The 23921-nt window shown below is 46.9% G+C and overlaps 2 protein-coding genes across 3 annotated transcripts in view; one reads left to right on the forward strand and one right to left on the reverse strand.

Annotated features, from left to right (window-relative positions):
* mark1 (MAP/microtubule affinity-regulating kinase 1) overlaps nucleotides 1–4423 on the forward strand; it is a 147448-nt gene extending 143025 nt beyond the window's left edge. Inside the window, exon 19 of the transcript XR_011308443.1 lies at nucleotides 4357–4423. The gene's annotated coding sequence lies outside the window, so the exon portion shown is untranslated. The remainder of the gene's footprint in view (nucleotides 1–4356) is intronic.
* Nucleotides 1–19828, reverse strand: part of ttbk1a (tau tubulin kinase 1a) — a 38024-nt gene extending 18196 nt beyond the window's left edge. Inside the window, exons 1-14 of one of the 2 annotated variants that reach the window (XM_069665580.1) lie at nucleotides 19709–19828; nucleotides 15194–15352; nucleotides 12890–13037; nucleotides 12361–12434; nucleotides 11962–12102; nucleotides 8407–8511; nucleotides 3571–3636; nucleotides 3345–3437; nucleotides 2653–2778; nucleotides 2420–2574; nucleotides 1776–1986; nucleotides 1471–1643; nucleotides 965–1302; nucleotides 551–729 (exon numbers count right to left, since the gene is read on the reverse strand). In XM_069665580.1, the coding sequence (XP_069521681.1) occupies nucleotides 551–729; nucleotides 965–1302; nucleotides 1471–1643; nucleotides 1776–1986; nucleotides 2420–2574; nucleotides 2653–2778; nucleotides 3345–3437; nucleotides 3571–3636; nucleotides 8407–8511; nucleotides 11962–12102; nucleotides 12361–12434; nucleotides 12890–13037; nucleotides 15194–15301 (1917 nt within the window). In that variant the 5' untranslated portion in view covers nucleotides 15302–15352; nucleotides 19709–19828. Of the gene's footprint in view, nucleotides 1–550; nucleotides 730–964; nucleotides 1303–1470; nucleotides 1644–1775; nucleotides 1987–2419; nucleotides 2575–2652; nucleotides 2779–3344; nucleotides 3438–3570; nucleotides 3637–8406; nucleotides 8512–10155; nucleotides 10249–11961; nucleotides 12103–12360; nucleotides 12435–12889; nucleotides 13038–15193; nucleotides 15353–19708 lie in introns of those variants that run through there. The other variant, XM_069665579.1, reaches the window with a different exon arrangement.
* Between the last annotated feature and the right edge of the window lie 4093 nt (nucleotides 19829–23921).

The following is a 23921-nucleotide window of genomic DNA, read 5'->3' on the forward strand; positions in this document are numbered from 1 at the left end:
CAGGAAGAGGGGAGGGTTTAGGGCGGGGCTACCTGTGATTGACAGCTCACCTCCACAGCAGTCCATAAAAATGTCTCGTTCAGCTGAAAGACTCTGAGGAGTCGGCTGTTTCTTACAGAGTGTGTTTTGCTTTAAGCCGTGTTCTAGCTTCCCTTACAGTGACTGATGAGTCTCTGGGTTTAAGTGCCCTGCTGCTTCTTCAGGCTCTGTTTTGTCGGTTTGGGAACCAAAAAGCTTTTAATGAAAAGCTCATAGTTTAGCTTTAACCCTCTCCTGCCCGCTGCGCTCTGACTGTCTTTTAAAGTGAATAACAGTGAAGATCAAAGCTGCAGGATCACAGGCGCTGATGGAGGGAGTCGCACTGAGCAGACCTGTGACGGTGCTGGACTTGTCCTTTAAGCTGCATGTTGACAGACAGATAAACGAGGCGGAGCAGCTGCAACACAGCGCCTCCTGGTGACAGCGTCGCTGCACGGCAGCCGTCCTCCTCATCTGTCCACCAACACCAGAGAGCCGGGCTCTCCTCTGATTGGCTGGCTGGGTCTCTTACCGGTCTCTGAGGTCCAATGGGCTCTGACTCTCTCCGGCGGGGGCGTCCTGACGGCAGCGAGTGACAGGGCGACTGGGCGGGGCTCCCTCCGCTCCTCCTCGACGCCTCCTCCTCTGTTAGCGTTAGCATCCCTCGGCTGCTCTCCCTGTGAGTCTTTGGACGAACCACCAGCTCCCCCCCTGCAGAGCACAGAACACACACCAGAGTTTAAGAGCCTGAGGTGTGAGGGTGCGAGCTTTAATGCTGGCAGCTCATCCACCACACACAACGTAAACGTCATCTGTGATGTCAGCAGAAAGGTCAACCTGACTTTCTTTATAACTGCATCAAACCTGCAGCGACTGTCGAAGCAGACTCAGTCACTGCTCCTCTTAAAAACTCTTTTTCTTAATTTCAGGTGTAACAGCTGCTCACCTCCGGCTCTGAGCCTCCTCCTCTCCTCCTGCTCCTCCAGGGGGCGGAGCTCCTCAGGCTCCTCATCAGTGGTTCCTGATGTGGTCGGCTGGAAGTCTCGTAGCTCCGCCTCTTTGTCGATGATTACCCACTCTTTGCTGTCGAAGTCCTCCTCCTCGGCCAGCGGGACGGAGCGGATGAAGGCGTTGCTGTGCGCCTCCTGGTCGACAGACGCCACCGACACTTCCTGTCGCCCACTGACCTGACGGTCACGGCAACCGGGGTCGACGGACAGCATCTGAGCCGGCTGGGAGGAGTAGACGTGACGAGACGGAGAGCAGAGGATGTCCATCCTGGACCTGAAGGACAGGAAGGGAGACGATTAGAGACCAGAAGCTTTCAGAGCACAGAGCCAAAATGTGAACAGGCCCACAGCTTCATGAAGGACGACGGTCCACACTTTACTTTTCTTTACAGGTTTAAAGTCTCAGAATCAGAAGCTCCATGTTTCTGATGTTTCAGCTCACCTCTGTCCGTAGGCGTCGGCCCGGCCCTCAGCAGCAGACAGGCGGTCAGATTCAGGGCTGTTGACCCGACGGTACCGTAACGACCGACCCTGACCTGTAGGTGACTCCGGGGCTCCACCTCGAACCGGTGACACAGGACACGCCCCCCGACCTGACTCCTCCTCCTGAGCCCCCTGAGGAGAACCAGGAAGTGTTTCAGAAGCAGTTTAAACACACGTGTCAGATGAGGAGCTACCTCACACTTGTTCTTAATGTGCTGAATAACAAAGCTTCACATTTACATTCCTCCATCGTCACATTCACACCTTGTTCAGGCTGATCCTGAGTCTGTTGCGGTTGAAGTCCGTGTCCTCCCAGGCCTCTCCCGTCTCCCCGGCATGCGGGACACTGGTCTCCCCGGGGGGTCGACTGGGCGGGGCCGGGGGGGCGTTCTCCTGATCGCTGAGATGTTCGTCCTGCAGAACGTCGTCTGTGTTCTCCCGCTGAAGATCTCCAGGAACCGGCGTCACGATGGCGCTGCGCACAGAGAACGTCAGAGACTCAGGTTGCGCTTCCTGTGAGGGCTTGATCATCTCTGATCTGTGTACTGCACAAACACTGTGTAAGAACTAGCTACCTAGCCTAGCAGGCTACATTAGCAGTTACACTGACTGGTGGAAACGGGAAAGGACACTGAGAGTTCCCACACAAACAGACTCTGTGGAAATACTGAGCACACGGCTGGTATTGGTTGTTTCATTAGTACAGAAGCACAGGTAGAACCAGGAAGTGAATATCTAAAGCTGTTAATGACCTTTCACTTGTCACTAATCATTATCCTGTTGTGACAGGTCACAAAACCCTCCGCCCCCCCGCAGACAGAGGACAGCCCCCGTGTGCTAGCTGCTGCCTCTGTGTTGGAGGAGAAGGAGGCGTGGGGCGGCTCTACAGCTGGCGGCTCGGCTCTTACCCCACCATGGCGGCTGTGGGTCGGGTGTTGTGCTGTGGTTGTGTGGAGGCACTCGTTGACATCGTGACATCACTTCCTCCCTTCTCCCAATCAAAAGGCTCGTTCTCGGTGATGATCCGCTCCTTCATGCTGTTCTCGAACACCGACATGAGCAGCTGAGGGAAGAGACGGACTGGTGAGTCTGAAGTTCAGGTTTGAACCCTGAAGCAGCGCGCACACAGCTCAGCTGGTACCTGGTAGTCTGGTTTGGTGTAGTAGTCCAGGGCCAGGACGTGGTCCAGGAAGATATTAAACTCTGAAGGCATGTGTTTGAGCAGCATCCGATGGTCGTAACGCTCTTTAATCTGACCCACTTGTTCCTGCAGAAACAACAAACATCTTTAATTGTCACTAACAGTATTTGTTTACGTGTGTACCCTCTCTATTAGCTCTGTTTTTGGTCTCCACCACCTCCTGCTGGAACGATCTGTCTGTAGCAGCTCAGTATGTTCACCTGTTAGCCTCTACCTGTGTGTGTCTGCTGCTCGGGGCTGAGCAGGTCGTGTTCAGTGGCTTTATCAGAAAGCAGCTGACTCTGAGCCAGAGAGTAGGAGCTAAAAGAGGCTAACATGCTACTTCACTTTAACAGGACTTTAAAATGCTGTTTTCAATGAGGTTTGTTTTGAACATTTGTGCTGCAGCCTCAGGTCGTCAGGAGACTCTCCACGCAGACGGACTTTAGAGACATAGAGGAGTTACAACGTTCTGCATCAGCGTTACGATGCGACCTGCGTGACTCGCCCCAAATGAGCGTGTTTGTGTGTTTATGTAGAGTGAGTGTGCCACACTTTGGTCTGAACACACCTTTACACTGCACTTTATTGTTGTAATGAATTCTTCTTTGTCTGATTAGTTGTGGTATCACTACTTAAGCATGGAGTCTGACCTTGTCTTTGATCTTTCGCCATGGCAACTGTCCAACAGCGAACTCCACCAACATGTAAAACAATGACCACAGGTCATCATGGCGACCCATTTCCTGGAGGAACATGACATTAACAACGACACGTTATTACTGTCAGTGCTTTATTATCATGAAACAGATGAAGTGTGCTGAACTAAAGTCTTTAAGCAACAACAGGAACATCCTGACGAGCACCAACAGCTCTGACCTTGTTTTTATGAGCGTTGACTGAAGCGTATCGGACCGTCCCTCTGAAACCGGCCACCGTCCTCGGCTGGACACACGAGGAAGAAAAGTCAGTGACATGAACAAACGTCACACTGTTCAACCCTCTCCTGAAATATACATGGCATGGTATGATACATGGTATAATTGACATCCTGTTTACTAAGCAAGACCCTGAGTGTGAATATTGAAGTGTTTACTTATGATGAAAACTTATGATAAGGTTCTCTAATCACCTCATGACGCCTGTTCAAAATGATGATCTCGTAGAAAAGGCTCAAATAAAAAGCTGTGGGAAGATTAAATAATTAAAAATAAAGTGTGTGAATGTCTCCAGTAGATGTGTTCATCCTGCAGCAGTGAAACAGGCTGTAATGGCTGCAACATAATCCTTGATGGGTCAAAGGTCATCCACTAAAAGTTCTTGTTGTTTCCACTGACAGGCTCAGATTGTTCTTCTAAGTGTGTGACAACATGACAGAAAGGATCCCTACAGAGATAGACCTTTTTGTTACAGAGGAAGATGATTGTTTTAACCACACACAGACGTTACATCGCTCTCTGCACACACACCAGACTCCATTCATAAAAACACTGATTTAAGCTCACAGGACACAGGAGCTGCTGCTCTGCTGTTGCCTTAAATGAGTTTTGTTATAGTGTGACTTTGGTGTTTTCGATTGTTAGTGTGGATCCAACATTTTATTTGTGTAACACACAATAACACAAACACACAAACTGATCCAGCCAGCAGCTCCTGTCCTGTGAGCTTAAATCAGTGTTTTTCTGAATGGAGTCTGGTTTGTCTGCAGAGAGCGATGTAACGTCTGTGTGTGGTTAAAACAATCATCTTCCTCTGTAACTAAAAGGTCTATCTCTGTAGGGATCCTTTCTGTCATGTTGTCACACACTTAGAATAACATTCTGAGCCGGTCAGTGGAAACAACAAGAACTTTTAGGATTATGTTGCAGCGTAACAACCAGCATGTTTGCACGACCAGATGAAGAGCAGGCGTCGGTTCTTTACGTTGCTCTTTGTATCATGGCTCTTCGGTTACTTTCTGCAGCCACATTAAGTGTGGCACAGCACTGTGCTGGTCGGTTTCTGACATCATGAAAATAAAAACAAGCTTTTGTTGCTCCTGACACATTTTATGATAACATTACTTTGTGATCATGAGAAAACCCAGGAATAGTGACACTCATGGCCTCGTGACGTGGTGCTGAGCTGCAGCAGCTGCACTAACAGGAAACTAAAACAAAACAAGCAAATAAAGACACAAACAGAAACATGAGCAGAGGGTCACAGCAGCTACACAGCCTCCATCTCAGCCTCCATCACCACCAGCACACGGAGGGTCCATCGACATGTTTCCATGGTGATATTATCATATGGTGAGCAGGACATGACGACGGATTGAGAGCTGATATATGTTTGTAAGTTCACTTTGAGTCTCAGATGGATGATTGTTCTTTAAGCTGCTCCGTTACACCCACAGAAACTGTGTTTATATCTTTAGAAATGTAGTGAAGGACAAAGTGACAGCTGAGGTGCACCTGTACGCAGGTGATGCAGCTGTGTATTCATCTGCCTTTGCTCTGAGTCAGGCTGGTGATGAGCTGCAGACTTGTACCTGCTGCAGGGTTCACGACCTGATCTGAAGAAGCTTCTTCACGCTAACAGAACTAAACGTACGGTCTCTTTCACAGATCAAGTTCTTTATCAGCAGGTTTACACATACATGGTTTGGTTATCTGCTCAGTAGATGTAGAGGAAGTCTTATTATCAGTATGTTGTAGTATTGAGCCTAAATCAGTGAAAAGAAAAGAATGTGTAGATCACATGACGTCGTTCGACGGAGAAACAGGCGAGGAAACGTTCCTGGTCGACACGTTGCTGCAGACGCTTCCTCTGAACGACAAGATAACAGGCGTGACATGTTTGTGAGTGCTGTAAGGCCGTCTTTGGCGCTGCCCGAGAGTTCTTACTCAGCTTGTGTTGAACATGACCCGACTCTGTTTTCTTCTGTTCCAGGAGAATCGTGTTTTTAAATGAGGATAAAGTTTTGTTTGGATCGTCAGAGTCGTTCGCTCTCACGGTGACTAACTACACTTCAGCGGGCGGCTGGTGATGCTGCTGTGACCCCCTGTGTTGCTATAGAAACCACTCACATCCCTGGGTAACCATGGAGATGATGGAGAAACGGGAGGCATGCACGTCAAAATCATAAGTCCAAAGGAACTGTAAGAAAAACAAAAACAACACTGAAACGTAAAACGATGAAAATCAAAGGACACTGAAATCATCGATAACGAGAGCTGATGGCCGCGATCGATACACACTGAACGCCACGCACACTGGAACAACATTTAGTACTTCAGGATTCAATACACACGTATGGAGATTTATATAATAGTTCACAAGTCAGGAGGCTCGGCTTCTTAAAGCTACAACATGTTAAATAAAGAAGAAATAATAAGAATAATAATGAGCTTTATTTTGAAAGGTTCTGAGATAACAGGAAACAGAGGACATGTAAGAATCCTCTCAGAGACAGAAGCAGCGATGTTCACTCCCTCCACATGATTTATTCATCAGCAGCTAACATGCTAACAGCTAACAGCAGGTACACACACACACACACACACACACACACACACACAACCTGACGTCCATCAGACTGACACTGTGGGGGGGACTTCCTGTTTGATCACATGATGTCTCTGTGATGATGTCACTAAGAGAGACGTAATGAAGGGAGGAGAGAGAGAGAGAGAGAGAGAGAGAGAGACAGAGAGGAAGAGGAGAGGCAGCAGGATGAAGGGAGAGGGAGGAGGTGATCCTCTCAGATGATTGGACAGAAGCTGACTCAGCTGTGGGGGGGGGGGCTCTCGCCCACTGACGCATGCAGGAGAATCAAATATTCATCAAGTCTGCATCTCACTGCTGCAACAGGAACAACACTGCAGGAGGAGAGAGGGGGAGGAGGGGGAGAGGAGAGGTGGAGGAGGACAGAAGGATGAGAAGGAGGGGGAGGCAGGGAAGATGGGTGAAAGAGAGGAGGAGGACAAGGGGAGGAAAGAGGTGAAGGAGGACAAGAAGAAGAGGTGGGAGGAGGGGGAGGAAGAAGAGGAGGAGGAGAGAAGGATTGTAAAGTGGGGGATGAGAAGAAAAGGGCACAAGGGGAGGGGAGGAAGGAGGCGAGGAGGATGAGAGATGGAGGACGAGAAGGAGTGAAGGAGTAGAGTACAGGGACTGGAGGAGAAGAGAAGGAGGAGGTAATAGAGGAGGGGAAGAGGCAAAGAGAAGGAGGATGGGGAGAGGAGCTGAGAAGAGAAGGAGGAGAGGGTGAGGAGTTGGAGGAGGAAGAAAAGAGGATAGAAAGAAGCGTGGAAGAGGAGGAGGAGGAGGAGGAGGAGGAGAGGGTGAGGAGGTGGGCAGTGATGTGAAGCAGCTCACGTCCTCACTGATCTAAAAATAGCTCAGCGCCTGATAGAGAGACATCACAGATGATTGAGAGAGAGAGGAACTACAAAGACCAGCAGACCTGGTGATGACTGTCGACCAATCACAACATCGGGATCTATTTCAGACTTTCACAATAAAAGCCTTCCAACCTAGAAAATCCCCTCAGGTAGCGTCAGCATCCTGTAACCTGCTGTTCCAACATCCTCCAATAAAACCAATAATGTCTGATCAGTCTTATTGATCCCTGACACACACACACACACACACACACACACACACACACAGGCCTCTGACAGACAGGAGGAGCAGCACAGACAGTGAGTGATCCTCTGAACTCGTGCTGCATTGCAGCAAACACACCCCGTCTGTGTGACGCTGTCATCTTTAAGCTTCTCATCACTCAGACGTCAAAATGTACGGAGGACCAGCGCTGCCCAAACCAAAGACTAATCAATGATATCAAAAATAAAACAAAGTGATGAGAGCATGACACATTACACAGCCCATCATTTTTATTGATTATCCTTTATATGACACTTTCAATCAGGGAATTTGGAAATCATTATATATATATATTTATTGTTTTAGTCAGTGTTGTGATGTTTGCCAACAATCCGATTCTTTTGAACGGCTCTTTGGTGCGAACCTCAGGAACCGAGTTGTAAATCTCACAGCCCGCCCTCGATCCACTCCCCTCATGCCGAATCACCACAGGCAGCTTGTTCACTGCAGCGCCGCCGTGCTCGGTCACCTGCTGCACAATCATGTGGCCACAACATGCCGACGGTGAGCAACATCATAACCCTGCACCAGGTTTGTTGTTTTTGTGTTGACGTCTCTGTCGTCATACAGAGTCTATCATAAATCATTGGCAAATCAATGACGTTGATCAGTTGTTCCTACATTATTCTGCTGTTTCCTTTTACATTTTAAATATGCGTGTGTTGACACAAGAGGATAGAGTGCAGGCACGTTCTCGGGTCTGACCGCTCTCTAGAGAGCCGAGAACGGAGCCATAAGATCCGACTCCCTTCAAAGTGCCGGAACTCCCAACACTTAGATTTTATCTTCCTGTCTTTTATTCCAGCTTTTTAAATATTATTAGTTTTTTATATCTGTGATTTAAAATATCAGAATAATGAGATGAACTTTGACATCTTTGATTTAGTAAGACATCATTTTAAAAAAACTTCCACTGAAGACCAAAACGAGACACAAAGTCATCACAGGGACAAACTAGTTTTTTTCTTAGTGATTCTAAATGTGTCTTATCTCGGTGGCAGCACTGGTCTCCCATACAACAACTGGTAAACATAAATAGTTGTTGTTGTTGTGGATAAAGGTTCTTACCGGTCGGACCTCTCCCGTCGTGTTGGTGTACTGCCGCGCCAGACCGAAGTCCAGCATGTAGCACTTCCTGTAGGTGGAGGGAAGCCGGCCCATCGCAAAGTTTGACTGCAGGAACACAGAACACAGAGACAGAGTGACATCGGCTCAGGGGATGAGGGATCCATCATTTCTGATGCATTCGAGGGAGTCAGGAGATCTAAACGCTGAACAGCTTTCACAACCAAGCGTCAGGTTGAATGTTTGATCAGATTGTTGGCTGAACTTACAGCAGATGTTACAGAGATCAATATGTCGACATTTTTATGTCGAATCTGTGAATAGAAATGACATGTGAAAATCTCCCAATCAATCCTTTCTCAAATGTTGGTATTCGTCCTTCTAGGGGTGCTTTGGAGAACTGCAGGGCAAACTCCAGATTCTCTTTTTAATGAAAATATAAAAAATATAGTGTTGCATAATGAATGCTAAATTAAAACTCACATTTTTTACCAGATTAAATGTTACTTTTAATTTACTGCCCTGAACTGTGAACTGTTGACGTCTGCTTTTCATGAATAGGAAACAGCGAGAACGAGCTGAGGCCGTGAACGAGCCCATGAAAGAGCTGAGCTCGTGAACGAGCTGAGCCCATGAACGAGCTGAGCCCACGAACGAGCTGAGGCCGTGAACGAGCCCATGAAAGAGCTGAGCTCGTGAACGAGCTGAGGCCGTTAACGAGCCCATGAACGAGCTGAGGCTGTGAACCAGCCCATGAAAGAGCTGAGCTTGTGAACGAGCTGAGGCCTTTAACAAGCCCATGAATGAGCTGAGGCCGTTAACGAAATGAGACCGTGAACCAGCCCATGAAAGAACTGAGCTCGTGAACGAGCTGAGGCCTTTAACGAGCCCATGAAAGAGCTGAGGCCGTGAACGAGCTGAGCCCACGAACGAGGTGAGGCCATGAACGAGCCCATGAAAGAGCTGAGCTCGTGAAGGAGCTGAGGCCTTTAACGAGCCCATGAACGAGCTGAGGCCGTGAACGAGCCCATGAAAGAGCTGAGCTTGTGAACGAGCTGAGGCCTTTAACGAGCCCATGAACGAGCTGAGGCCGTTAACGAAATGAGACCGTGAACGAGCCCATGAAAGAGCTGAGCTCGTGAACGAGCTGAGGCCTTTAACGAGCCCATGAACGAGCTGAGGCCGTGAACGAGCCCATGAAAGAGCTGAGCTCGTGAACGAGCTGAGGCCTTTAACGAGCCCGTGAACGAGCTGAGGCCGTGAACGAGCCCATGAAAGAGCTGAGCTCGTGAACGAGCTGAGGCCGTTCACGAGCCCATGAATGAGCTGAGACCGTGAACGAGCCCATGAAAGAGCTGAGCTTGTAAACGAGCTGAGACCGTGAACGAGCCCATGAACGAGCTGAGGCCGTGAACGAGCCCATGAAAGAGCTGAGCTTGTGAACGAGCTGAGGCCTTTAACGAGCCCATGAACGAGCTGAGGCCGTTAACGAAATGAGACCGTGAACGAGCCCATGAACGAGCTGAGCTTGTGAACGAGCTGAGGCCTTTAACGAGCCCATGAACGAGCTGAGGCCGTTAACGAAATGAGACCGTGAACGAGCCCATGAACGAGCTGAGCTTGTGAACGAGCTGAGGCCGTGAACAAGCCCATGAACGAGCTGAGCCTGTGAACAGCCTCTATATCAGAAGCCCTGTGTCCTTCTGTTACTTCAGTTTGAACTGAAGGTGGTTACAAACAGCGTCCTTGTACCGGTTTGATGTCGCGGTGCAGGAAGCCCACTGAGTGGATGGCCTCGATGGACTCCAGGATCTGCTTCCCGAGCCGCAGGGTGGTGCTCATGGTGAAGGTGAACTGTGAACTGTTGACGTCTGCTTTTCATGAATAGGAAACAGCGAGAACGAGCTGAGGCCGTGAACGAGCCCATGAACGAGCTGAGCCCGTGAACGAGCTGAGCCCATGAACGAGCTGAGCCCACGAACGAGCTGAGGCCGTGAACGAGCCCATGAAAGAGCTGAGCTCGTGAACGAGCTGAGGCCGTGAACGAGCCCATGAACGAGCTGAGACCGTGAACGAGCCCATGAATGAGCTGAGCTTGTGAACGAGCTGAGACCGTGAACGAGCCCATGAATAAGCTGAGCTTGTGAACGAGCTGAGACCGTGAACGAGCCCATGAACGAGCTGAGGCTGTGAACCAGCCCATGAAAGAGCTGAGCTTGTGAACGAGCTGAGGCCTTTAACGAGCCCATGAACGAGCTGAGGCCGTTAACGAAATGAGACCGTGAACCAGCCCATGAAAGAACTGAGCTCGTGAACGAGCTGAGGCCTTTAACCAGCCCATGAACGAGCTGAGCCCACGAACGAGGTGAGGCCGTGAACGAGCCCATGAAAGAGCTGAGCTCGTGAAGGAGCTGAGGCCTTTAACGAGCCCATGAACGAGCTGAGGCCGTGAACGAGCCCATGAAAGAGCTGAGCTCGTGAAGGAGCTGAGGCCTTTAACGAGCCCATGAACGAGCTGAGGCCGTGAACGAGCCCATGAAAGAGCTGAGCTCGTGAACGAGCTGAGGCCGTTAACGAGCCCATGAATGAGCTGAGACCGTGAACGAGCCCATGAATGAGCTGAGCTTGTAAACGAGCTGAGACCGTGAACGAGCCCATGAACGAGCTGAGGCCGTGAACGAGCCCATGAAAGAGCTGAGCTTGTGAACGAGCTGAGGCCTTTAACGAGCCCATGAACGAGCTGAGGCCGTTAACGAAATGAGACCGTGAACGAGCCCATGAAAGAGCTGAGCTTGTGAACGAGCTGAGGCCTTTAACGAGCCCATGAACGAGCTGAGGCCGTGAACGAGCCCATGAAAGAGCTGAGCTCGTGAACGAGCTGAGGCCTTTAACGAGCCCGTGAACGAGCTGAGGCCGTGAACGAGCCCATGAAAGAGCTGAGCTCGTGAACGAGCTGAGGCCGTTCACGAGCCCATGAATGAGCTGAGACCGTGAACGAGCCCATGAATGAGCTGAGCTTGTAAACGAGCTGAGACCGTGAACGAGCCCATGAACGAGCTGAGGCCGTGAACGAGCCCATGAACGAGCTGAACTTGTGAACGAGCTGAGGCCTTTAACGAGCCCATGAACGAGCTGAGCCCACGAACGAGGTGAGGCCGTGAACGAGCCCATGAAAGAGCTGAGCTCGTGAAGGAGCTGAGGCCTTTAACGAGCCCATGAACGAGCTGAGGCCGTGAACGAGCCCATGAAAGAGCTGAGCTCGTGAAGGAGCTGAGGCCTTTAACGAGCCCATGAACGAGCTGAGGCCGTGAACGAGCCCATGAAAGAGCTGAGCTCGTGAACGAGCTGAGGCCGTTTACGAGCCCATGAACGAGCTGAGGCCGTTAACGAAATGAGACCGTGAACGAGCCCATGAACGAGCTGAGCTTGTGAACGAGCTGAGGCCGTGAACAAGCCCATGAACGAGCTGAGCCTGTGAACAGCCTCTATATCAGAAGCCCTGTGTCCTTCTGTTACTTCAGTTTGAAGTGAAGGTGGTTACAAACAGCGTCATTGTACCGGTTTGATGTCGCGGTGCAGGAAGCCCACTGAGTGGATGGCCTCGATGGACTCCAGGATCTGCTTCCCGAGCCGCAGGGTGGTGCTCATGGTGAAGGTTCCTCTGGGCTGACTCCTCCGCAGGTCGGCCAGGTTACGACCCTGCAGCAACACACGCACGCACGATGAGCACCAACATACAGAGGAACTGTACTGGGAGTAAACCAGCAGGAAACATTAGCAGGAAGTCCTCCAGCGCCAACTTCCTCTTTAAATACTGCATCAAGGCATCTTCACTTTTTAACTACAGCTCCCATGAGTCTTTGCGACAGGCTTAATCAAAACCTCAGAAGAGCTGTCTGTATTCGTCTCTTTGTCTGTGATTATCCCCTTCACAATAAAAGCCTCCCTCTGACTCACCTGAAGCTGCATGACCACGTAGTTGAATTTGTCGTTTCTCCCGCAGCCAATGAACTTACAGACGTGGTTTTTACCTGGAGGAGAAGAAGAGAAGTCAAAGAAAGTTTCCTTTACTTTAACACGGATCGCTCCACCGGCTGTGTGGACTGATCCGGGTTTAAATGTGAGACTAAGCCTGGTTCAAAGAATGGCTTAGTCTGGTTTAAATGTGAGACTGTGTCAGGTTGAGATCGGGGACTGAGCTGGGTTTAAATATGTGCCTCAGCCAGTTTCATTTGGGACAGAATTTTAAATTTGGGTTTGAGTCAGGTTAAAAATGATGGACTGACCCAGTTTTAGCTGGGTTTAAATACTGGACTGATCCAGGTTTAATTATGGTACTGAACTCGGTTTAAATATGGGACTGAGCTGGTGTCAAACAGACACTGAGCTGGGTTTAAATGTGAGCCTAAGCCAGGTTTAGATGCTGTATTAGGCCTGGTATAAATGCAGAACTGAAATGTGGGACAGCGTGTTTAAGGCGTCTCACCCTGCAGCTTCTTCAGCACCGCCACCTCCATCTTCAGCACCTGTTTGGGCTGCTGGGCCGACTCCACCTTCAGCGCCACGTTCTCCCGCGTCAGCAGGTCCAAGGCCTCGTAGATCTCCCCGAACCCGCCCCCACCGATCTTCTTCAGCTGGGACACAGGACGCAGAGCAGACTCAGTGTCAGTTCATCTGTTAGTCTCAGAACTGGAGCTACAACGAGCTACAACGAGCTACAACGATCTACAACGAGCTACAACGAGCTCACAGACATCAGCCTTACAGCGAGCGAGGGTTGTGTGGAGACAGAATATGACGATGCGAGGAGACGGTTTGAAGGTTTTTATATAAATAAAAGTCTGTAAGTCTCTCTCTCTCTCTGAATGAGGTAACACATGGTGACTGAGCCTATGCCCCACTGATGAAAGCCTTTCATCTGCAGTATATAGTATTATTATGGGCTGGGTGTCTGTGGCGGCGCCCAGTTAGTGACGCGTTTTCCATCAGCCAGCAGTGGTTGGTCTGCCAGAGAGGGTAGGCGGAGCTAAGCAGCTGCTTTTCCGCTCTCTGCAAGTGTTGCGAGTAAACAGTAATCTACTATGGCTGAACAAACAAAGAGAAGATGGATGACTACAGATACAACTTCAACAAGAAGTGAAAATCCAAAGAAGAAGAAACAAACTCGACGCTCAGATGAAGCAAACAGTCTGAAAAGGAAAGCGACCGTCAGCCAGGAAAATCAAGAGTTACAACCGGAGCCAACCGTGGACGTCTGGATATACTGTGTATCACCATTAGGGGGCGCCCAAGAGAACGAAACTGAAATCTTCATGATTGTATCTTCAAGTCACATTTTTATGTAAAGACATCTCTTCCTGTTTTTAATGATGTGCTTTTTGTCAGACCTCAAATGAGGCAGGAAGTAGCTAGCTAACACACCTACCTGCATGACATGTTCATTCTAATAGCATGAGCAGCTAACAAGGAGGCTTACTGGCTGTAGTTCCTCTGCTAAACACTTCGTCTCTGTTTGACTCAAACTATCAGAGAACACTGGATTTATGTTCTTGAATCTTTTTTTACTCGTTCATTTTGTACTTTAATCTCAGAGGTTTTTCTTTCCTCCTAATGTTGACCGAGTTCTTATCTCCTTTTGTTAAAACTATTCACAGATTTAACATCAACACATTCCTCCAACTCGTAATTCTTTTATTCATTTATTTCTCTTTCCTCTTGTTTTTGTCCCGTCTTTCCTTCTCTTCATTCCTCCTCCTTTGTTTACCTCTTTTCTTCCTTCATCTCCACTTTACTTTGTCCCTCCTCCTCTACCTTCTATCTCCTCTCTTTGTTTTCATCTCTTTTTCTTTTGTGTCTTTGTTAGTGTCTGTTTGTCGGCTGAATCCCGCTAAAGAGTGTTTGAGCCAAAATCTGAACTGCATCCATATATATACTGTGTGTGTGTGTGTGTGTGTGTGTGTGTGTGTGTGTGTGAGAGAGAGAGATTCAGTGCACACACTAAATTGATCAGTGAAGTGCAAAGAGCCTGCAGGCTGAACGCTGCGATCTGATTGGCTCAGACAGCTGTGTTACGTAACATCTTACTGAGCCTCAGCAGCGATGTCCGTACATGTATCACACTGATGTGTTTTATATGTGGAGCGGTCACGTGTTCTTCATGTGTTTATTTGAACAACAGTCATCACAGTCAGTGTTTCTCGGCTGGTTTTCTTTTTCCTTATCAACACCAAACAGCTCTGAAGTTTACATGTTGTCCCTGAATGCAGCGTCAGGTAGAGAAGTGTTCCTGCAGGCTGAAAGCAGTGAGTGAATTAAACGTGTGATGGATGTGTTGAAACACTCGCTGAACGTGTGAGCCGGCTCATCTCACACACGCACGCATGCACGCACACACACACACACACACACACACACACACACACACACACTCTACAGGGCATCTATAAATGTTATCATCTTTATTTGTGACATTGTGAAGTTGTCCATCGTGTCTCTCAGCTTCCTGCACACATGGAACATGTAACAGAGTGCAGAGAGTGTGTCTTCACTCAGAGAACCGAGGTTACATTGTAACCAAGCCTGTAAGTGTTCAGGACGTTTCGATTTCATTTCTCTGATTTACACGACAATAAGATCATTATATAGACTCTTAATAACTCACAGATGAATAGATTGTAAAGTTTGTGCGATTGAAACTCTCTGACATTAAACAGTTCCATCAGGGAGCCTCGCTGAACGTAGAAACATGAACAAACATCCATGAAGGTGTGTGTGTTCTGCTCTCACTCACCACTTTCCATCGGTCTTTGACCATGCAGTTTGGCGGCAGGATGTCGGCCTGCTCGGACGTCCCGTTCATGTTGGCGTTGTCCTGGAGGCCGGAGGCTAGGCACTGCATCTGCCAGCCAGACAGAACTCGAGCAGCTCCCAGCTTAAAAGAGCCATTTATCTGTGAGGAGGGGGGGAGAGAGGGGAGGGGGGGAGCAGGCAGTAAGTTAGAGAGGTCACCTCTGTACTGGGAAGCTCCCAGTCTCACCACAGCCCTGTGCTGGGACAGTCCGCTTTAACAACAGGCATTAGAGATGGCTGCTGCCATTAGAAGCCATTCTTCAGCTGGATCAGGCTACAGGCCGGTGGGGGGGTGGAGGGGGGGCGGGGTTGGGGGTGTGATGGTATTTGCAGTAACTGGAGCAAATATCATGTGTGCAGAGGAAGCAGCCGGACACTCTGCTCTCATCCTGACTGCGACGGCCCGGCAGCCATCGACCCAATCATCAGATCCAAACAGGTTTCAAACTAACAACCATCAGCATGGCTCGGGAACGCGACCCGGCACGACCCCGGCGCGACCCCGGCACGACCCCGCAGGTGAACTTCGAGTCACTGCTCTAAAGAAGGTTGAATGTGAAGTGAGAGGAACAGGCTGACGTGTGGGGACGTTCAGATTGATTCCACTCTGACACGAGACATGAGACACGTTCAGCCTCAGTCATTAACATGTCGGATCTCTTTGTCTCACTCGGGGTGACCCCACGAAGTCACCACTCCCGACTTAACCCGCCTGTGAAAGGATGACTTTACGCTGCGACAGGTGTTTACAGGTGCAGGCAGATGGACTTTGCTTCCTGGGCACAGAGCCAGGCTGGCTGTTTCCCTGTTTCCAGTATTTGTGCTAAGCTAAGCTTGTAGCTCCTCATTTATTGCACACACACGAGAGTGGAATCAGTCTGAGCATCTGAACCTCTGAAAGAAAGAGAAGACGGCTTTCTGAAAGCGTCCACCTGTTCCTTCACAATGCAGCTCAAAGGGAAACGTGTGAAACAAACGCTTTGGTACCGCTGTCCTGTGTTTGGGACCTTTCCATCGTGTTACGGCCTCTCAGCAGGCTCCTCGGGTGCTGAGCTTCAGGAAGGAGGCGGAGCTTGTCGGAGAGCTGCTGTGCCTGAGAGGACGAGCTCAGGGGAAAGAAAATCCCCACGGTTTCACGTATTTGGAAAATGATCACATGATTTTTGATTATTAAGGAGTTAGCGAAATGTCATATAAACCGATTCAAGCACTTGAAACATTGCAAAGATTTACACGCTCCTGCAGACAACGTGGGGATGAATGAGTGAACTACAGGACCATGACCTCTCCTGAGCACTAGTGTGGAGTATTAGTGGAGGATGTGTTGGTCTGTGTCTCACTGTGCATCACTCTCACAGCCGCTGTCTTAAGCTGTGGCACCGTCTCTTCAGCGCTCTGACCGGGACTGTGTTTGACTCGGACTCTTCTCATCGGCCATGAATGGTTCTCAGTTCTCAGTGGATTCGTGGGGGAAATTTCAGTTCAAAGTGATGCATGTCAGTCCCCAAACCATGCTGTTCTGCATGCAATGCCACGGGCCGTCATCAGTGCATGCAGAGCTCAGGCGGACTGCAGAAAAAATGGAGAGTGTCCGCCGTGTTTCCAGTCCGACCAGCTCAGACAGAGGCCTGGACGGACTGGGAGGGAGGGGAGGAGGCTTCTCTGCACCTGCAGTGATACAGCTCCGTCATACAGCAGCTCCACCATCATCGGCTGGGGGTCTCTGTAACACTGGAGATGTAGTGAAACCTGCTGCAGGCCTCAACACACTGCTGAGCCGCCAATCACTGCAGAGGGCGGGACCACAGAGCTCCCCTCAATACACTGCAACAGTCTTACACAACAGGTCATGTGACACCGAGAGAGGAACCGGCCAATCAGAACTGATGTCATACAGTAATATAGTAGAGTTATAGTGTAACAGATTTGTACTGTGTAGTACAATGAAGTTTAGTAAAGTAGTTTATTTATGAACATACAGGGATCATATAGAGCTGTATATTAAAGTTCAGCATGTTATTGTAAAATAGCTTACAGTATATTACTGCATATTAGCACATATCAACTGACACAGCAGAATATTATTGTATATCAACGTACAGTATCATAGACTAATGTACAGTATTTTTTACATCAACTTAGTACATGAATATTAATGTAGAGTATATTAACCTACAGTACATCACTGTATATTAACCTACAGTACATCACTATATATTAACCTACAGTACATCACTGTATATTAACCTACAGTACATCACTATATATTAACCTACAGTACATCACTGTATATACACATACAGCTCAGTATTGACCGGTCTGTAGTGACAGCGCTGATTGGCCCTGGAGTGTAAGATCAGTGTGACAGAGGGAAACTCTGAGGTCCAGCAGCGTCTCAGCAGCAGATCAGAGTGAAACATCTTGACAGACACTTTCTCGACCTTCAAACCTCAGTCTGCTCTTCTTCTTCTTCTTCTCTTCTTCACCTACAAATCTACTAATCTGTAACTGGGGGGGGGAGGGGTGCTCTGCCAGAAGCCGGGTTTGCATCATTCCAGTTTTGACCTGAAGTCAGTCAGAGCTCACCATAGTTCTGAGCTCCCGGAAAACCTGACGGCTTACAACAAATCCTGAGCGGGACAAAACCCTTCCTGTTCCTGTGTTAGCCTACAAGCCAAAACAGAGGGCACAGTTAACCAGGAGAAGGACAAGTTTCCGCTGCAGGTGTCCCACCTGCGCACACAGGCTAAAACAGTGACATCACAGGGGGGTGGAGCATGGAGGGACAGGCCTTCATACACCAGGTGAAACAATCATCAGCCAACCAGAACAGAGTGTTTGCTTTACTTTTTCACACGTCACCACATTCAAGTCCTCACTGCTGGAGGAAACAGATCGTCCCTCAACAAAGACTGGGCATCAAACGTGCTGTGTGAGGAGCGCTGCAGGGATGACATGTCCCGACTGAGAGTTAGCATCACCGCGGTCATGGATGTAATATTTACACCTCCATACCAGAGCCAAAGACGGCGTCTCTTCTGTTTTACAAACACGAAACCATAAAGTGTCCATTTAACAGTTTTACAAATGTCTCTTTTATAATAGTGATCGAAGGGGAAACACTTTTGGGTAGAAGGAGGATTTGTTTGGCTGCAATACCCCAAATGTCCACCGGGCAAGCTCTGAAGCACGGCTGAGCAGCACTGCAATCTCCAGGTGTCAATAATACATCCATGGCCCCGGGTCCCTCAACAAGAAGCCAGTTCGATTCCTCCATCTGATGCAGACATACGTCTTTGTGAGGTACTTTTTAATATATACGTATATACATATATTTATATAACCCCAAAATCTACTCTCATTAAAACAAGAGGTCTCAGAGAGCCTCTCTTCGGGTTGACTAAACGTAGATCTTTGGAATCAGTGTTTAAAGCTCCAAACCAAAACCTCTTCCTACTTTCTTTTCACATTGAAATGTATCATCACTGTCAGTGCTCGGAAAATAAAGACAACGCAATGTTAATCCCCTCATCTGACCCCCCCATTCAAACAACAGGGATATAATCAGTCTTGTCTCTGATGGTCTCGCTTGCTTTGTCGCTCACATTGAGGCATCATTATTCATTTCAGTCCGTTTCACAAGCTAGCCATGGAAACATGCTAGCACTAGCCGGTAACAATCTGTCTGAGTTTCTGTTGGTTTGTTTGCTGACTTTCAATTGGCTAGTTTTGTGCTGTTAGCTCGTTGCTAACAATACAGGAGGCCCAGAGTTTATTTAAAGCTGTATTAGCATTCATCTAAAGTAAGTGTTTCTGTATCTGCCGACGTGATCACTTATTTTCTCGACTTCCCCGGAGCTCAGACCGATGCCTTCTCTTACGCTGTATGATTGTTGTTTAGCTCTGAAAGCACGTGTTACTTTACAAACTGTCATCATCAGCTGTTGTGGCACTAAAGTTGCTCCATACATGAGACTGTATACTGTAATGTTTAACCTTTATGACGTCATATTACTGTAAAATATTTCTGTAATATTAAAATCAATCTGAGACGAATTAAATAATAAATTAACGTTTCACTGACACACTTCCGCTCTGGTCCAGGTCTCCCCCTCCCTCCTCTCTTTCTCTCTCTGCATCACCCATATTGAATCCTCTCTGCAGTGCACAGTCATGGGTCCTCTGTGCGCATGCGCACCATCGCATCCTGCTGATCAATAAATCTGGCCCGGACTGACCCGAGTTATGAATTAAAGATCATCTCAGAGACACAATCCGGATCAGTCCTGGTCTAAATGATCATTCTGATCAAACATCTGTGACACGGATCCAAACATTCACTTCCGTTAACGCATCACTGCGGGACACACGCACACACACACACACACACACACACACACACACACACACACTGATCTCTGTGGTCCGGGCCAGACCTGGCACGGATCGGGCCTACCTGGCGCACCGTCCGCTCCTTTTCCGCCTTTTGGGAATCTTCATCTGGGACTTGATTTCGGCACAAAACGTCCTGGTCCAGAAAACCCACCGTTCCTCCGCGGGGGGGCCGGGGTTTGGGCCGCACTCTCCCGCAGGACTAAACCACCATCTATTTCTCCTCTAACAGTCCGATACCGAGCCGGCCTGGGTCCGCCCTCAGACCGGTGCAGAGCTGACCCGCTGCAGGACCGGGACGATCCGGGTCAAACACACAAAAAAAACACAGATTTAAATCCACCTCAGAGTCCCGGAGCTTAAAACCCGCTGTCCGGGTCCGGGTCCTCCTCCGGGTCTCCGCTGCGGCTGAGGAGGAGAGGAGGAGGATGCGGAGGAGGAGGCGGACTGGTCCTCCTCCTGCTGGACCAGATCCGGGAATCTAACCCGGGACAGAACCAGATCCAAAGGCCCGGCTGAGGCTGGCGGTCTGTGGGTGTCAGGTTCTCCGGCTCCAGCCTGTTTGTCCGCACTGCAGCTCCGCATCCAGCAGCGTCAATTTACGTCACCCCGCACGATCACAACATCCGGCCAGTGCTTTCAAAACAAAACGCTCTCTCATGAACGCGTCATCGACTCAGCGTGAAAATGTCCTTCTTCTCCTTTCAAAGATTATTGTTTTTATTCTGAGTTTTTTATTTATATTTTTAAATATTTATGGGCGCAAAAGTGCAACAAATCTTACTGCTAATAAATGTTGGTCAGTTATAAAAGTAGTGACGTTTACAAGCAAACGACAAAATAATTTCAAAGTAAAAGTTTGAGGTATATTGTAAGCCTACTTAAACAGTTTTGTTAGGATGACACAAACTTTCTTTATTTTTAGGACATGAATGTGATTATTGAATGTGAATATCTGAACATTTTTCTGTTCAGGAAAATTATTAACTTTTTAAGGCTTTCATCAATAAGTAGCTGTTAGCATCATTACCGCTTCACAACTGCACATCTAATTAATTAATTTAATAATCTGTAATTATTATTGGATGTCAGTTAATAGTTTTCACATTAAGTAAAACAAGGTAAAAAATAAATATATTTTTCAATCACTGATCATTGGTCCTGAAAGAGTTTCAGTTCACTATCACAGAAAGCAAAAAGCACTGAATGTTCATGTTCAGAGTTTAGAAGCAGAGAATCTGAAAAGATCTAAATACATTTATTTTCTGTTCGGCGATGAATCTTTCAGCTCCGCTTCATTTCCTAAGAGTGTGTGCAGTAAACTTAAACAGCAGAATGACATTAAAGTGAAATCAGGTTGTTTATTTCTGAGTCGACGTCCTGCATGTCAGACACGTTCTACTTCCCCTCAGTCAGACTTCAGAGGAAATGTTTGAATTTACTTCATTGAAATTCTGATGGTTGAGGTTTTTTTCATGATTCAGATTTAAAATTAAAGTCTTAAACTGAAGTTATTAAATTAGAAAATTGTAACAAGATTTACAAATAGATCAGAGGCACAGATAGCAGCTACGATTTGTTTCACAGTGATATCACATCTTTCCCACTTTTTCCTGGTTCATGAGGAACTTATCCTCGGAGGAAGGTCACACTACTGTCTTATGCTGCGTTCGAAATCGGATACTGTATACTAACTACTAGTACATACTACATACTGCATACTGTAAACTACATACTAGTACATACTACATATTGTATACTGTATACTACATACTAGTACATACTACATACTAGTACATACTATATACTGTATACTACATACTGTATACTACATACTAGTACATACTACACATTGTATACTGTATACTACATACTAGTACATACTACATACTGTATACTACATACTAGTACATACTACATACTGTATACTACATACTAGTACATACTACATACTGCATACATACTACATACTGTATATTGCATACTACATACAACATACTAGTACATACTACATACTGAATACTGTATACTACATACTGTATGCCATATACTGTACACTGTATACTACATACTAGTACATACTACATACTGCATACTGTATACTACATTCTAGTACATTCTACATACCGTATAATGTATACTGCATACTGTATACTACATACTGCATACTGTATACTACAAACTGCATACTATATACTGTACACTGTATACTACATATTAGTACATACTACATACTGCATACTGTACACTGTATACTACATACTAGTACATACTACATACTGCATACTGCATACTACATACTGTATACTACATACTGTGTACTACATACTAGTACATACTACATACTGCATACTATATACTGTACACTGTATACTACATACTAGTACATACTACATACTGCATACTACATACTGCATACTGTATACTACATACTGTGTACTACATACTAGTACATACTAAATACAGCATACTACATACAACATACTGCATACTGTATACTACATACTGCATACTGTATACTTCGTTCGGCGGTAGTCTGTAGTATGGAGCTGTTCACATGTGTTTTGCAGTATGCTGCCAGGCGCCAGTTTCCAGTTTTGGAAAGCAGAAGTAAACAACAGCCTGCCAATTGCAAAAAGCCGCTTCTTTAGCTATAGCGCCCCCTTCTGCTCTTATGCTGCCGTCTGCCATTTCAACTGCCGTTGTGACTTTTCAGCGCTTTGCATTGTGGGATACAGTAGGCGAGGTAGACTGGTCCGATGCATACTGGAGATTTTCTCCGAATCAGAACGACATCCGGGTATTTTTGGCATCCTGCACATTTAGCTTTTGTTTGCATACTACAGACTACATGTAGGCCACATCAGGACGTGATGCTAGTGTAGTCGGGGATTTCGAACACAGAATTAGAAACTTTGGCTGTGTTGGACAGAGAAATTCAAGCTTGTGCTTCCTGTTTCTCGGAGGTCTGATAGGTCAAAGGTCACCTTTGATCAGCTTTCACTTAACAGATCCTTCCATTGCTCAGCCAAGAGAGATGCTGGAATTTATAATAAGATTATCACACTAAAAGACTCCTCATTGATTCTCTTGGCACTGATTAATAATTATTTACTTTTACATACATCAGAGGTGTGACATCACTTCCTCTGTCAGGGCTGAGAGGGAGGTTCCAGAGCACCATGTAATATCTGTACTTTTACACCTGGGCCCTATTTTTCTGCAGCCTGCAGCAGTGAAACAGGCTGTAATGGCTGCAACATAATCCTTCATGGATCAAAGTGCGTCCACTAAAAGTTCTTGTCATATTTACATGTATAAATAAACAGATAACTTGATAAGATTTATTTAACACAACCTTTCCAACATGAAAAGATAAAAAATGTATCCTGACATGTTTGAGCCTCAGTGAGACCCAATCATCTCTGACATTTAAAAAGAGCTCTCATGACCAGGTTTCATGTCAGTGTAGTTACGGTCAGATATTTAAGAGGACACTATCAGTGCACAATCGTATTGGAAACATGATATGTTTACACGTGAGCAACAATACAGCTACTTCCTGTCACCTCTGTGGTTGTACTGAGCTGTTTTACTGATATCATTGAAAAGTGCTTTAGCAGCTTTTCCTGAAGTCATATTTGAATGTTGATAAGTTTATCTGTAGTAATACATTTGATAAAATGTTAAGCGTCACTTTTACAATAATTGAAATCTTAAATTTCACGAAATTAAAAAAGTATTTGTTTTGTTAATGAGTGATGAGATTAGCGCCAGTCTTCAGAAAATAATAAAAACGACAACATGATATTTAGGTTTTTGAAGTAAGTTCTGTAAATTGATTTACTACATGCCAGACAGGAAGTAGCTAATGCTAACATGCTCATGCTCAGAACGAATCAGACAGTTACTGATAACACACGAAAAAACACATTTGATGTGAGGAATAGCTATTTAGAAACATTTTTGAAACATTGCAAGATTTTCACTTTAAGATATTACTACTTTTATTTTGGTAGGTTTTATGTACGCATGCAGGTTTTAATATTTGGTGATAAATCCTTTTTGTAAACTAAACAAACCACAAGTGTGTTTTCCTACCTACTTCATTTTATTACATTTTTCAATAAATCTCATTTTATATTTTATTGTACAGGCTAGTTTTTATTTTGAAAATACTGACCGGACGCCGTAAGCCGTGCTGCTTTATTAATGACCTGACAGGAACAGCTGGGTGAGGCAGGCGGTGCTGCTCAGTCCCACCCTCCAAACAGCAC

The sequence above is a fragment of the Semicossyphus pulcher genome, unplaced genomic scaffold, assembly GCF_022749685.1.
Source record: "Semicossyphus pulcher isolate SPU_LCO1_2020_fin unplaced genomic scaffold, fSemPul1.0.p SCAF_17, whole genome shotgun sequence".
NCBI lineage: Eukaryota > Metazoa > Chordata > Actinopteri > Labriformes > Labridae > Semicossyphus > Semicossyphus pulcher.